This window comes from Python bivittatus, unplaced genomic scaffold (assembly GCF_059951505.1).
Source record: "Python bivittatus isolate LINGU-HERP-01145 unplaced genomic scaffold, Pbiv_v1 ctg000850_np1212, whole genome shotgun sequence".
In the NCBI taxonomy this organism is placed as follows: Eukaryota; Metazoa; Chordata; class Lepidosauria; order Squamata; family Pythonidae; genus Python; species Python bivittatus.
In genome coordinates this window covers 26,664,932-26,679,582 of record NW_028277112.1, presented here as the reverse complement: position 1 = coordinate 26,679,582, position 14,651 = coordinate 26,664,932, and the positions used below count along the sequence as shown (strand labels likewise).

At 37.5% G+C, this 14,651-nt stretch overlaps 1 protein-coding gene across 5 annotated transcripts in view; it reads left to right on the top strand.

The window, feature by feature from the left end:
• ZNF608 (zinc finger protein 608) overlaps positions 1 to 14,324 on the top strand; it is a 125,788-nt gene extending 111,464 nt beyond the window's left edge. For 3 of the 5 annotated variants that reach the window (XM_025166031.2, XM_025166027.2, XM_025166028.2), the window contains 6 exons: positions 1,179 to 1,266; positions 2,292 to 4,719; positions 8,461 to 8,878; positions 9,364 to 9,536; positions 10,843 to 10,996; positions 13,332 to 14,324. In XM_025166031.2, the coding sequence (XP_025021799.1) occupies positions 1,179 to 1,266; positions 2,292 to 4,719; positions 8,461 to 8,878; positions 9,364 to 9,536; positions 10,843 to 10,996; positions 13,332 to 13,426 (3,356 nt within the window). In that variant the 3' untranslated portion in view covers positions 13,427 to 14,324. Of the gene's footprint in view, positions 1 to 1,178; positions 1,267 to 2,291; positions 4,720 to 8,460; positions 8,879 to 9,363; positions 9,537 to 10,842; positions 10,997 to 12,603; positions 12,690 to 13,331 lie in introns of those variants that run through there. The other 2 variants (XM_025166029.2, XM_025166030.2) reach the window with 2 other exon arrangements.
• Positions 14,325 to 14,651: the final 327 nt, after the last annotated feature.

The following is a 14,651-nucleotide window of genomic DNA, read 5'->3' as shown; positions in this document are numbered from 1 at the left end:
AATGCTTGAAGGAAATCCCTTCTTCCTTAGTACTTTAGCTAATAGCATTTCAAAATACTTTCCTGCTGTTAAAAGGACCCTGAGGAAATAAGTTGCAGGTTACATGTTTTCTTTACATTGATGTTCTGGTCTGGGGAAAAGGTTGAATGCAAATTAGAAATCACACTGGTGACGTAAATTGAGCCGACAAGCTGGAAACATGAGGCAGGGTTTCATTATTTATTTATACATTATTTCTCAGTTTAAAAGCTGGAATTGGAGCTAGAATACACAAAGGTGTAGCATGAGGAAAAAACTGTTTCAGACTTGCCAATTGGTGGTAAATATTTACAATGAATTTCTTTACAGCTGAATAATATTGTTGCTCTGGGCCTTTTTTTACCATATCTTTTAATATTATGGAAACAGAATTACTTGTGTGTATATATATTCCACACCTGATGGAATAAAGATACTGTCCACAAGCCTAATTGTTATAAATGGTCTTTTTTTGAGGGAGCAATACTGAAGGGAAATCTGATAGCTTTTCTCTGTTCAGTAAAGAATACTTATTGACATGCTGGTTTTTAGTTAGCTTTCAGTTAAATACTAGAAAGTATTTCTAATTCCATTTTTATAATTTTTCATACTTGGGAGAAATGCCTGGCTATGGTTAAGAGAAATTAAAAGCATCCAGTATTAGTCAATAAATAATATTTAGAGGTATTAATTCTACAGCATAGTATTTATATTGCATGATGTGTCTTTAAAGTAGGCATAATTTCAAATAAATAAACTCTGTTATTGTATTCTCTGAACAGAAGTCAAATTCTTCATGCCGTCTAACACTTTGTATGCTAGTTACTGGTACTCAGCTTAATTTCACTAGTGAGCAACAATAATTATGCAATAATAGCAAAAATGAAGAGGTAACTGTTGCCTTTTTACAACAAGACTTAGCAAAAAGCATTTCCTTCTCAGATCTGTATCTTGATTACTCTCTCATTCTTTGTCTTGCATGTACATACATTGTCCTGTGGGTTTTAAATGGAAGTCACTGAAACCAAGCAAGAGGAAGTTGGTAAACCACAATTTGTGAAAGCAAATGAGAATTTAGCTGTTTTTAAAAAATCTATCTCTAAACCAAGTCCAAAAATCATTGTTACCATCAACCATCCTTGTTTCTTTTTCATCTGCAGGTGTCCTAGTTGTTAATGTTACTTGGAGGAATAAGACCTACGTTGGAACATTGCTTGATTGCACAAAACACGATTGGGCTCCTCCCAGGTAAGTAATTAGGGTGATCTTTTTTTTTTTCCCCTGCTTTCTCATTCACATTCTGACATGAGAACTAGACAGATAATAATTTTTTAAATTTACATTTCATATAAATGAAACCATATGTGAGAGGAAAAGTAGGCCATGCAGAAGAAACTGTTTATTAGTGTTGCAAATGAGCTCGTGTTTTAGGCACTCCCTCTCATGGCTTAAGATCAGGAGGATAGGATCTGTAATTGATACCTCCACCTTCCAAAGAGTCCAAGTGCCAACCAGTTAAACCAGGCTCAGCAGTCTGATTCTGTTTAGGCATTGTACTTACCCCACTCCTCCAGGGGCTGCAGAATGTGCCCATATTTTGAAGATGTGTAAGAGGCAGAGTTGGTGCATTAAGTCTTGCCAGTACTTTAATGTGTCTGTGTTGGCCATTATTTTAGCAAGCAGGCAGATCTTGCCATCAAAATTGGTGGTTTTGCTACTGAATTTCAACACTGTGACGTAAAAGGACCATAAAATGAGTTCTGGTATGCCACCTATAGGCTATGATTTGCCAAACCTTTCTTGAAAAATGAATCTTCTTAAATAAGCAGCATTGTATGAAATCCAGTATTCAGTGAGTGAAAATGTAGGATGCTTCTCCTGTTTCCTCTTACATCTACTAAGTCTGATTCTAGCATTTTAAGGGAAAGGAGGGGAGAAAACAATGTTGTTAATTAACAATTTTATGTTGTTTGCAGCTTTATGCTGTTTATTTTTTTGTTCTGATGTTATTTCATTTTACTGCTTCTGTGTATATGGTTCTGCTCTTAAATCCTTGAAAAAACAAGAAATAGTTTGTAAGAAATAAGCAAATCACCTCCTGCAGGACTTGCATGGCTTATCCTTCTCCCTTTCTTAATTTCAGATGACATTATAGAAATCTCCTCCTCCCTGTCCTCTTCCTCCTTCCTGTACACCACTGATTTTTTTATTTTTATTTTTTTTGGTCTGTGTGCTATGTACATGGGTTTGATATCTAATTTTATTTATAACAGGTTTTGTGAATCACCAACAAGTGACTTGGAAATGCGAGGAGGTCGGGGCAGAGGAAAGCGAGCAAGGTCCGCAGCAGCTACAGCTGCACCCGGGACTGACATTAACTTTACAGAGTCCAGAGGACTACAGAACAAGAACAGAGGTGGTGCCAATGGAAAAGGAAGACGGGGCAGCCTTAATTCTAGCGGCCGCAGGACACCCCCCAATTGTGCCATGGAGGACATGAAAATCAGCCCTTTGTCCAACAATAAGAGGAAAAATAAGCCACCCATGGAGCTGGACTTGAATTCCAGTTCAGAGGACAACAAATCTGGAAAGCGTGTACGCACCAATTCTAGAAGCACTCCCACCACTCCCCAAGGGAAACCAGAGACTACTTTTTTAGACCAAGGCTGCTCTTCCCCGGTGTTGATTGATTGCCCCCATCCTAACTGCAACAAAAAATACAAGCACATTAATGGGTTGAGGTATCATCAGGCTCATGCACATTTAGACCCAGAAAACAAACTGGAATTTGAGCCTGACAGTGAAGACAAAATCTCAGACTGTGAGGAAGCACTCAGCAATGTGGCACTTGAATGCAACGACCCAAGCACAGGTTTATCACATTTTGATCAGCTGAAGGGGCCCCTGTCTCCTTGTTCCATCAGTACCCCTGGAACACCGAAGGGGAAACGGGAGCAAGCCCACAATGGCAGGAATTCTGGCAAAAAGCGTGGCTTGAATAGCGAACTGAACAGCCTACCAGTTATTTCCAATATGACAGTGAATTTGGAAAACTGTTCAGTGGCAGAAAACAGTTTGGCCAGCGAAATGCCCAAGCTAGAAGCTGAAGGGCTAATAGACAAGAAAAACCTAGGAGAAAAAGACAAAGGCAAAAAAACCAGTAACTGCAAAGTAGATAAAAATCTGTCCAAGCTTAAAACTGCCAGACCCATTGCACCAGCTCCAGCTCCAACACCACCTCAGTTAATAGCTATCCCCACAGCAGCCTTTACAACCACCACCACTGGGTCAATATCAGGATTGCCCTCCCTGACAACGACTGTTGTGCAGGCTACACCAAAGAGCCCTCCGCTAAAACCTATTCAACCAAAGCCTACAATCATGGGAGAGCCAAGCACCGTCAGCCCAGCTCTCACATTACTCAAAGACAAAAAGAAAAAAGAGAAGAGAAAACTGAAGGACAAAGAAAGCAAAGAGACTGGGAGTCCTAAAGTTGATTTGAAGTTGGGAAAATTAGAGGACACCAAGGGGTCTGGGAAAGAGATTACTGGGCATTTTTTAAAGGAGCATCTCAGCAAGAATGAAGTGTTAGCTAACGGACTGTCAGAGTCTCAGGAGAGCAGGATGGCAAGCATTAAGGCTGAAGCTGATAAGGTTTACACTTTCACAGACAACGCCCCCAGCCCTTCTATAGGGAGTTCCTCCAGAATGGAATGCAGCCCTTTGGTGAATGGGCAGTCTTCAGTGGCGCCACTGCATGTGTTGACACAGAATGGGGCAGAGGGTGCTGCTGCTAAAACCAACAGTCCTGCTTACTCTGATATCTCTGATGCGGCAGACGATGGTGGTTCTGACAGCAGGTCAGAGGGTATGAGGTCAAAGGCCAGCTCTCCTTCAGATATTATTTCTAATAAGGACAGTGTTGGAAAAGGACATTCTTCAACCCCGGTACAATTACCCCAAGTAAAAGAGGCTCATTCTCCTTATTACCATGGCTACGATCCTTATTATTCTCCAAGCTACATGCACTCTGGACAGGTCAGCACCCCCGCGGCTGGGAACAGCAGCAATAACCCCAATGGAATGAAGATCAAAAAAGAGGCTGAGGAAGAGGCAGAGAAAAAAGACAAGGCAGAGCCTACGGAGTCTAAAAAAAGCGAAGCCGGTTCCACTAATTTGCAGCCTCAACACCAGTCCGTAATAACTCAGAGGCATCCTGCACTTGCCCAGTCACTTTACTATGGCCAGTATGCATATGGGCTTTACATGGACCAAAAATCCTTAATGGCCTCTAATCCTGCTTATAGGCAGCAATATGAAAAATATTATGAGGACCAGAGATTAGCAGAGCAGAAAGTGACTCAAACTGGGAGAGAGTGTGAAAGGAAAATCGAGCTCCCCCTGAAGGACCTGGGAAAAGATGAAAAGCTGAAAAACATACCCTCTGCTACAATTTCAAAAGCACCTTCAGCTTCCGAGACCAGTAAAAACAACACTAAGATAGGGTCATCAGTCCCTAATAAAACTGAGGAGACAAGCAAATCACAGATTCTTTCAAATCATCAGCAACAGATTCAGTCTGATAGCTTCAAAGCAAAACAAATGGAAAACCACCAGCTTATAAAGGAGGCTGTGGAAATGAAATCTGTTATGGATTCTATGAAACAAACTGGAGTAGATCCTACTACAAGGTTTAAACAGGTGAGACAGGGGGAATTATTCTAAGCCTAGATCCTAGGGCTTTAGGCTGTAATCTTTTGGCCATTTACTTGCAAATTCTTCTGCTAAGGATTGTGCAGCTTATGTGGATTTTTTTTTCTTGGTTTCTCAAATAAGATTTGTTGCTATGCTCTCACCTAGATTTCAAGATAGTAGCAGTATGATCTCCACAACCAATCCCAGTTAAAAGAGAGTTATCCTCTTGACACTTTGTATTGAGTTTGTATTTTTAAAGATAGAAATGATGACATAACTTTAGGGACCCGTCTGAACACTTAGTGGCCATTTCCCTACTCTTCCAAGGTTCATGGCCAATAAATAACTGTGGAGTGTGCAAGCCACATCAGAGCAGGGTAGAAAGGAGTAATTGAGTCATTTAGCTTTGAAGCCTCAGGATATTTCTAAATCCTGTGGAGCCCTGCTGTGCCTTCAGTTTGGAATAGTGAGATTCTTTGCATTCTTTTTCCCTTCTGCTCTGCCAGAACTTTTCTTTTCTTGGACACCTGTTATGTTAAATTCTCCTGTTTGCAGGCAAATTTGAGGGGGTTGCAAATTTCTGGAGGCCAGAAGGTGGGCAGGCGGGGAAGGTAGCCTCTGGAGAGCTTCAGCGATAGTTTCCCCCAACTGGCTTTCTTCCAGGTATGGGAAGGAGTTCAGACCCCATAATCCCCAGCCAGCTAGCTGGGAATGATGGAAGTTGACGTCTTAAACTTCTAGATTACAGTGCTAAAAACCGCATGTAACTGAGGAAAGTATAATGCTTTCAGAAGCCATTTATATGTGTATAAATAGTAGTAATAGCAGCATTCATGGGGAGGATTTATTATTTGATAGGTTTGTGGCAAAATTTGAGAATCCCTGTCTTATATCAAGTGGCAGACATGAATCTCACTATATAATTTGGCTTATATTAATAAATCAGCAAATAGGGAGATAATCTTAAGTACATTGTAATGTTATGCTTTGCAAATATTTTCAAGTATGAGAGGGAGAGTTTTTTTATCAGACAAGGTAAATATAAATAGAACTTACTCATGCTAGCCGCTACTGGAGGTCATAAATCTTAACTTTTATATCACACAGCAAGATCTATAACCATAACCTCCCCCCAGTTTGAACTATTTTATTGAAGTTTGAATGAATGAATGAATGAATGAATGAATGAATGAATGAATGAATGAATGAATGAATTTATATTTCTATCCCGCAGTTTAAAAGCTATATAGAAAATTACTAAAATATGCAGTAAACCCAATTAAAAACATCTGAAGTTAATAAAATCACAAATAAAACATACACCAAGAATCAACTTATACTGGTGTGCAAGGCATACTGATCATGATTGTCTCAGTCTTTGTCTGGTGCCACACTCTAGAATTTTCAACCAGAAGTTCCCTGTTTAACAGAACTAGAGAGCCAGTTTGGTGTAGTGGTTAAAGGCACCAGGGTAGAAACCAGGAAACAATGGCTTCCAGTCCTGGCTTAGGCTCAAAGTCAGCTGTGTGATTTTGGGCCAGTTAACACTTTCTCAGCTTTAGGAAGAAGACAGTGGCCAACTACTTCCCAAAAATGTAGCCAAGTAAACTGCATGGATTTGTCCAGGCAGTTACCAAGAGTTAAGAATGACTTAAAGACACAAATTTCTGAGCTAGCACTAGGAAGTTCCTGATTTTTAAAAAAATCCCACATATGGGAATATCTGCTGACTTCTGCTGCAATAATATATAGTCTGTAAGTACAATCATAAAGCTTATCCTAGTTTATAAATTAGAATCTTGTCAAATGTATGTTTCCTGAAATGCTTATGTAATTTCAGTTTATTTACATTGTGTTTGGTGAAATATAAAATATTATAAGTTCTAATTCATGATATTGGAGTAATTAAAAAGAAGATTTGGTGACAATAGGACAAGATGGTACAATAAAAGACAGACACCATAATCTTCAGAATTGCACAACCTGCTCCTCAGTTTGGAGATACGAAAGTCCAGGAAAAAGAAAAACAAAAACATATTAATATTTTCAGGGATTGAATTAGATTCAGACTTAAAGTAAGAGACCTATTAAAATCAACAGGGCTTAGTCTTCAATAATTTAAAAGGGTATATTCCAAGTCTGGATCCAATCCACTGTTTGCTGGAATGGATTTAGTTATTAAATAATAGTAGACTCAGAATAGTTAATTTTGTCCACAACTAGGAAAAAACATTTGCAGTCTTTTCTTGTGCATGCTTAATCAAGCTCCATGTAAGATTGCTGGTTACTGTATATAAAGATAGCATACTGTTTAATACCTTCATTGTATAATGTGTAATTGAATATGCAAATGTACTACTGCTACTCCTTAATTACATTATAAGGATGTTTCTTTATTTTTTTCCACTTTTCTTGGTAAATGTGAATTTCTCTTTCTGCGTGATAAGACTGAGGCCCTTATCCAAAGAGCTCCTTTACATGTTTCCAGCAGCTGGTCACTCTCATACCTGTCTCTGTTGCACAGTAAACTTCAGTGGCACATGTAAACTGTTTCAGTTTCAAAAGGCAGAAATGAGGATTGCTGTGCAAGAAGCATAAACATAACTCAGTTTGGTTTGTGGGACTTGTCATACATTTATTGGAATCATGACCAATCTTTCTACATCCAGGCTAAGCCAGTTAGTAAAAACTTTATATTGTTTACTTTAATTTTGACAGTTTCTATTGCAAAACTTTTCTTAGATAGATAGATAGATAGATAGATAGATAGATAGATAGATAGATAGATAGATAGATAGATAGATAGATAGATAGATATCAACCCTAAGATATGTTTTAGCTTACTTAAGAAGCAGAACTCTATTTCTGCCTTCAAAATGGATTATATTATTACTTGGATAAAATTGAGATCTAGGTTTACAAATTTCATAAATAAAATCAAAATTAAATGTTACATATTATATATTTTATCTGTTAAGGTACTGAAATTCATTTAAGTTTGATTAAAGCAATTTTTTGTATATTAATTTTTCTTGAAATGTTATTGCTACTCATTCCTGTTCATGAGTCTGTCTTTAAAAATTGCAAGCTTGTTATTTTCCTAAGGCAGACAGGACTTCTGTGTAACGAACTGTAGCCTCTTGCATTGCACATTAGTCCTTTTCCAGTTTATGAAAGTCTCAAAAACAGTATGTGACATCACAAAATGACTTCTACCTTGTGAAATTTAGACAGAGGCTAAGATTACATTCCTAGCTTTTAAAAAAAAAAAAAAGCAAAAGGCCAGCTGGAAGGAGTTAGTGAGGCATTTTTGCTGACTTGAAACTATTTTCTGCTCAGTAACTGCAAGAGAGATCTGCCAGGAGAACAGAGTGAGATGCCAGTAAAAGAAGCAAAGAAGAAGTGAAGCTGAGTTATGTCACATCCAAATTCCAGCAATACTACAATGATAAAGAGATGCCCACAATCCCAACACGAAGTTCAGCTAGATTGCCAATAGTTTCAACACATTGCAGTTAATGCAAGCTGCAAACTCTTCTCCCTTTTCTTGTCTAAGTGGGATTTGGATTTAGTAGAGATTCAGTCAGCCAAATATATATTCAAATTGGAATATATGCCTCCAATTTTTTCCAGTACCACTCTTGGCTTTTCTGACACTGTTCTCTGGACTAGTATGGCTATAAGTTCTTCTTTTAGAGTGTAAATTTAAAAATGAATCGGTTTATTTTTTTCTTCCTTTTCTATCAGGACCCAGATACAAGAACATGGCATCATTATGTATATCAGCCAAAGTATCTTGATCAGCAGAAAGCAGAAGAACTGGACCGTGAAAAAAAGTTAAAAGAAGATAGCCCCAGAAAAACACCTAATAAAGAAGCTTCCTTCTCTAGCCTTCCAGTCTCATTAAACAGCATTAAAGAGGAGCCAAAGGAGATGAAGCGTTCTGATTCCCAACCACTGGAGGAGAACAAGATAAAAAATGATGATCAAAAGACTCCTGTAAATTGGAAGGAATCCCGGGGTGCTAGAGTGGCTGTTTCCTCTCCAATGACTCAACATCAGTCATATATACAGTACTTGCATGCTTACCCTTATCCACAGATGTATGATCCTAATCATCCTGCATATCGTGCTGTTTCTCCTGTTCTCATGCATAGTTATCCAGGTATATACTGAATTAAGCTAAATAGGCCCATCACTTTTTATATTGCCTGTTAGTAGCAAAGGAAAATTAGGAGCTTCACAGATTCAAGTCATTTTGCAAAGGTCTAGGAGTGAAGTAAATTTAACATAAGTTATTATTTTTTATGAACTATCAACATTTCCAAATACAGTTTCCACATCCAGTGGCATTCTTCTGGGCCATTACACTGACAAATAGTTGATTGCTTATAAAAATATTCTAACCGTTTACTCTCAGAACCATTACAGTTATTACTTCTTTCACTTAAGAGCCCTAAATGTTTGAAATGGCGATAAGTTCATCCCTCTTTATAATTTTCATGTGCTAGGTTGAAGTAGCCAGGTTTGGCAAGAGAAATCTAATCCCTTGAATACAATTTTTGTAATATGCATTTGATGCATTTGAAATTGCCTTATCCTCAGTTGTAAACAGTAAGTTTTGAGAGTACATTCATTGTTTATCTGCAGGGGCCTATCTCTCACCAGGATTTCATTATCCTGTTTATGGAAAGATGTCTGGAAGAGAAGAGGTGGAAAAAGTCAATACCAGCCCTAGTATCAGCGTAAAATCAACCACTGAATCTAAAGCACTGGATTTGTTGCAGCAGCATGCCAACCAGTATCGCAGCAAGTCGCCTGTGGTAAGACAGATCTTGTTCCTAAAGAATTGCATAAATTGGCATAATTGGAAGAATAAGAGGGTTAACTTCAACTGGTATATATATATATATATCTAAAGAGTATTGGGATAATCATAAATTCAGAAGGTTTTGTTTGTCATCAGACTTGCCAAATACCTCTAAACAATCACTTGTTTCCACCTTTTCACTATTCCCTGCCAGAAATATTGCTGCTTGCAATAATTTATAGAAGCTAATATTGTAGTACTGGTAATTAATAAAAGAATTTAGATGATGGCAGTTGCCAGAGGTAATGCCCATGAACTGAGGAAGAAGGTTTCTCCAGTGATGATATGATACAGCAGTGAGGTTTACATAACCTTAAACACAAGTGCACACTAAAGTATCTTTCTGCACAGAACAAAATTTTTCACAGTTGTACATTTACTTGGATAAAAGTATAGAAATTCAGATATTCAGAACTATCAGAGTGTTTTCCATGATACGAAGAATTTTCATCCTTGAGAACTAATATGATATAAATTGGTTTGAACTTTCTTCAGGAGCCAAAATTAAAGAGGCATGGACCTAATTTTAACTGTACTATGTATTCTGTTTCATTGTATTTCCTGTTAAATGATGTTTAACTATCTCAAGTACAAAAATAAAGCTAAAATAAGTCTCCAAACAATAATCAGAATTAGGCATGCAGTAAAGCCTTTGAGCTTCTCTTTTGTTTTTGTAACATCACCATCAAAATATAAAAATTAGGGGTTTTTTTAGATAAGTTGGAGCAACTTTAATTGCTGTAACAAAAGCTCTTGACCCTAATGTTTGATTAAAATAGTTGTCTTGCTTTTTGAGCCAGCTGGGTGTTGCTTTTGTTAGCAAAGTAAACTGAAATAACCCAGGAGCAAGATGGTACAAGCTGTCAGTAGTTCAGATGAGAGGTAAAATGTAAAGTCTTCTTTGAGTCATGCTCATTTTCTGATAACTGACAAATGTTGTACATTGCCTAGAATTATAGTCAGTTGAAGAGATAAATGCTATAAGTAAATAAACTTAATGGATATCTCCATGTAGCTTTCTTGGCAGCAGTACAGAAGTGGTTTTTGTTTTTTCTTCCCAATCTAAATAATAGTCTGGGATTCTTTGGTGGAAGAACTTAGTTCAACCATGCTTAGCTTTTAACATGGCAAGATTGGCTAAATGCTGCCACCCAGCTGGGATAGGTTAGAGGTACTAGGCATCAACTAGAGCCTTAGTAGCTCACATCCAGTGAAATGTGGAGTCATCCATTAATTTTCCCAATATGTTTTGTTGTCAGCCTGTGGAAAAATCGACAGCTGAACGTGAGAGAGAAGCAGAAAGGGAGCGAGATCGGCATTCCCCTTTTAGCCAACGACATCTTCATACACATCACCATACGCATGTTGGAATGGGCTACCCGCTAATTCCAGGTCAATATGACCCATTTCAAGGTGAGTATCAGCTTTCTGATTGCTGTCTATTATAAAATACATGTTTTCGGTAGCTACCACATTGATGGTAGCTACCGAAAATAACTCACTGTTCAGTGGGATTATTGCCAGGATATGGGTATAGGAACACAGTCTTAAAGGCAGCCCAACTGACTCAAATGCCATAGTCACCTAAGGTAGCAGTGGGCTGACTGAAAGTGTGCTATTTCCAGATCTCTGCATTGCTGTAGGAAGGTAGCAGTGGGCTGACTGAAAGTGTGCTATTTCCAGATCTCTGCATTGCTGTAGGAAGATGAGGAAATTAGATAATTGGAGTGTGTATGTGTGTGTGTGTGTGTGTGTGTGTGTGTGTGTGTTGTGTTGGAGCTTCCATGGATTCAAAGACTGCCTTCAGCCTTACCTAACTCTGTGGTGGCATTGCAAGTATGCCGTTAATCTTGATCAGGTTTGGACATAACCTTGGTTTGTCCATTCCTTCTGTTCTCCTTATTCAGCTCTTTTGCCAGGATACACTAGCCAATAGGGCACCTCTGCTAACAGATCTTGGGGGGGGGGGGGGGTCAGTTGGTTTCCTGCAGGTAGAAGGGTCTTTCGTCTTCCAAAACACCTCATTCTTGTACTGATAGGGAGTAAAGTCTGTTGAAGTCAATGTGGCTTACTATTGAGTAGGTATCATTAGGATTCTGCTGCTAATAAGCCAAATAGCCTGTTATATGTGTTTCAGGTAACAGTGTGAACTTACATTAAATTGATTTTAAAAATCCAAAGGATTTTTATCCAGAGATTATGTAAGCAATATGAGTAGATTCATATGAATTTTTTTTTTTTAGAAAAATTGGGGAAGGCAGAGAGACAGTAGCATTCAAGAATGAGACCTCTTAGTTTTTTAGTTCATATAGCTTCAGAACCAAGACTGTTTTTATTAAATAATATATTACTGGCGATAGGTGAATAGTGAGCAGCAGAAAATATCTTTTTTGCTGTCTCCCTGTGTTCTACTAATATTAAATGGCTATTTTTCTTACCTGCCCTAAAGAGCTTCTATCATGTTTGTAGCCAAAAAAGTGTTAACTCATTATGTTCATTCAGTGCCCTGCCAATTTTTCTTTTGTGTAAAGTGCTGACTGCAATTCAGTGGTTCCATACGCCTTATGGGATATATGATATGCATTCACAAAGAAAAACGCTAAAACAGTAGCTATTATGCAAGTATTATGTTTCAAGTAGCTATAACGTTGTTGCTGTAACTCACTGTGACTTTTGATTCTTGTTTCTTGGTGCCTATTATTTCTACTGAGCTTCCTATTCAGGAATTCACGCAAGCCATTTAGCACCATGCAGTGCAGTACTTGGAAAGTAATACAAGGCGGAATGCCTCCTTTCCTTATAAAATGCCTATTAGGTGGAATCTTAAAAAGGCATGCTGGTTAGAGTAGCTAGGCAGGGATTTCTCCAGCTTTCTTGCAGTAATTAGGTATGCCTTCTGCGGAAATTATAATGGTGCTATTTGATTCATGTCTTGTTAATACGGAGGTCTGTAGCTATTGTCGACTTTTGTGAGTACCAGCACGCATGTCCTGAGATATACCATTTCACCTTTTCTCCAGGGCTGACCTCTGCTGCCCTTGTTGCTACTCAGCAGGTGGCTGCTCAGGCATCTGCATCTGGTATGTTTCCTGCACAAAGAAGGTAAATATTGTGAATTATACTCAGCTGTATTAATAGGAAGGAAGGAAGGAAGGAAGGAAGGAAGGAAGGAAGGAAGGAAGGAAGGAAGGAAGGAAGGAAGGAAGGGGAAAATTTGTTCTATATTTTGAGGGCAGTCTTTGTAAGGAAGATGCTTTGTCTGTTTAATGAGAGCATTATTCTACTCATCATAACATTTTCCATGGAGCTGTTACCATAGCGTAGTTAATTGATCACTGAAGCAGACTGTGTTCTTCTGAAACAGTGAACATATCTTGTCCATCGTGTAACAGCAAGTCATTTAGATTTCCACAGAGTATGATTTTAGCTGTGTGCGTGTGTGTGTATGTGTACATATGTTCATCTTTCTGATGTTCTCATAAACCTGTAAGAAATATGGGCAACTTGAGATAGCATTTATTTTTAAATATAGTATCTGCATTTAAACAGGATTAGTAATCAACCGTTCTAAGTAAATGGAAACCCTATATATAATTAAATGCACATTAATTAACAGATAATTAAATATCTGTCTAGTTTGCTGTAGCATAACTCAGTATTTTTTTTTCCTGCTTATTGAGATTGTTGATTTTTAAAAATTAGAAATAGGATATTCTAAAAGGATCTCTTGTTTTCTGTTTCTTTTCAGAGAGTGATAAATCTGGAAATATACATCATCATGTGACTGGATCACATGAAAATAAGCGCTTTATTACAGACATCAGTTCCATGGTGTTAATTTGAAATGCCTTAATGGCAGGCAAAAACCAGTCATTTCTTTTTTGTAAATTGCAGATTTTTATCTCAGAGTAACAAATGTTGCTGTATTTAGACTTCTGTTTATATATATATATATATATGCTTATATATATATAAATATAAATATATATATATATTCTTTACTTTTTTGTATCTGTAATTAGGCTCATACAAAGAGTCTGATGCTAAGTTGTAAACCACACAAGTAAATGAAAAGAAGTGTATTTGTCTTGTTTAGAAAGCGTTATCCACAAAAGTTTGTTTGTTCCTTTTTTCTTCCTTTCTTCCTTTTTTAAAATTGTAAATAACTAATGTTATGTATCTGTGTGCCTGAAACTTGCATACTCTTCTAATATTGCCCACAACCTCAATAGAGGCTAACTGTGATGACGACGATGACACTTTGGTACAATTTAGATGTCTATTTGGTGGCTCCTATTAAGATGCATCAGTGTAAAATGTTACTGTATTAACTGTTTCATTGTAATTGTGTATTGTGAAAAATATACATTTGGAAGGCATGGGCTTGCCAGTACCACAAAAACTGTGTTGTACATAATGTATAGATTTTAAAATGGGAAAATAATGAGCATCTGTGAATAATGAAATGTCTTTTTTTATAATCTTGAATGGCAAATAACCCAATAGCCTGCATACCAGAAGACGTCTGTGATTGTTCTATTACTTGAATAGTCCTGCAGTCTTTTTTTTAATGTTTACAATTATCCCGTTTTAGAAGAGAGACTTTAATGCCATTGCCTCGTTACTTGTTTTATGCTGTAATCTAGTTTATTTTATGTAAGATGTATATTGAATGCTTTCATTTTTATACTTGCCTTAAATAATTTGGCAATCAGAATTAAAAAAAATGCTGTTTTTTGTATTTTCTGGTGTCACATGGTTATTCGGAAATCTTTGAGCATAGAGCACCTTCTCATATTTATATAAGAACTCCTGATCAGAATTTGGGAAAGGAAATTCTAGTACAGAATACAGAGAAAGTTCAAACCTTATCTTTTGTCTTTTCCTTTCTGAAATACAGTATAACATGGACTTGAATGACATGCCTGTCCCCTTTGGGATACTGGGAACTGTCTGAGAGAACTGTCTGGAAAAGGACTTCTAGAATAAAATTTACAGCTAAAAAGAAGGATTACCTTTCATGCTGCTACCTCAAGATGAAATGGGCTGGAGCTGCCCAATCACAGGG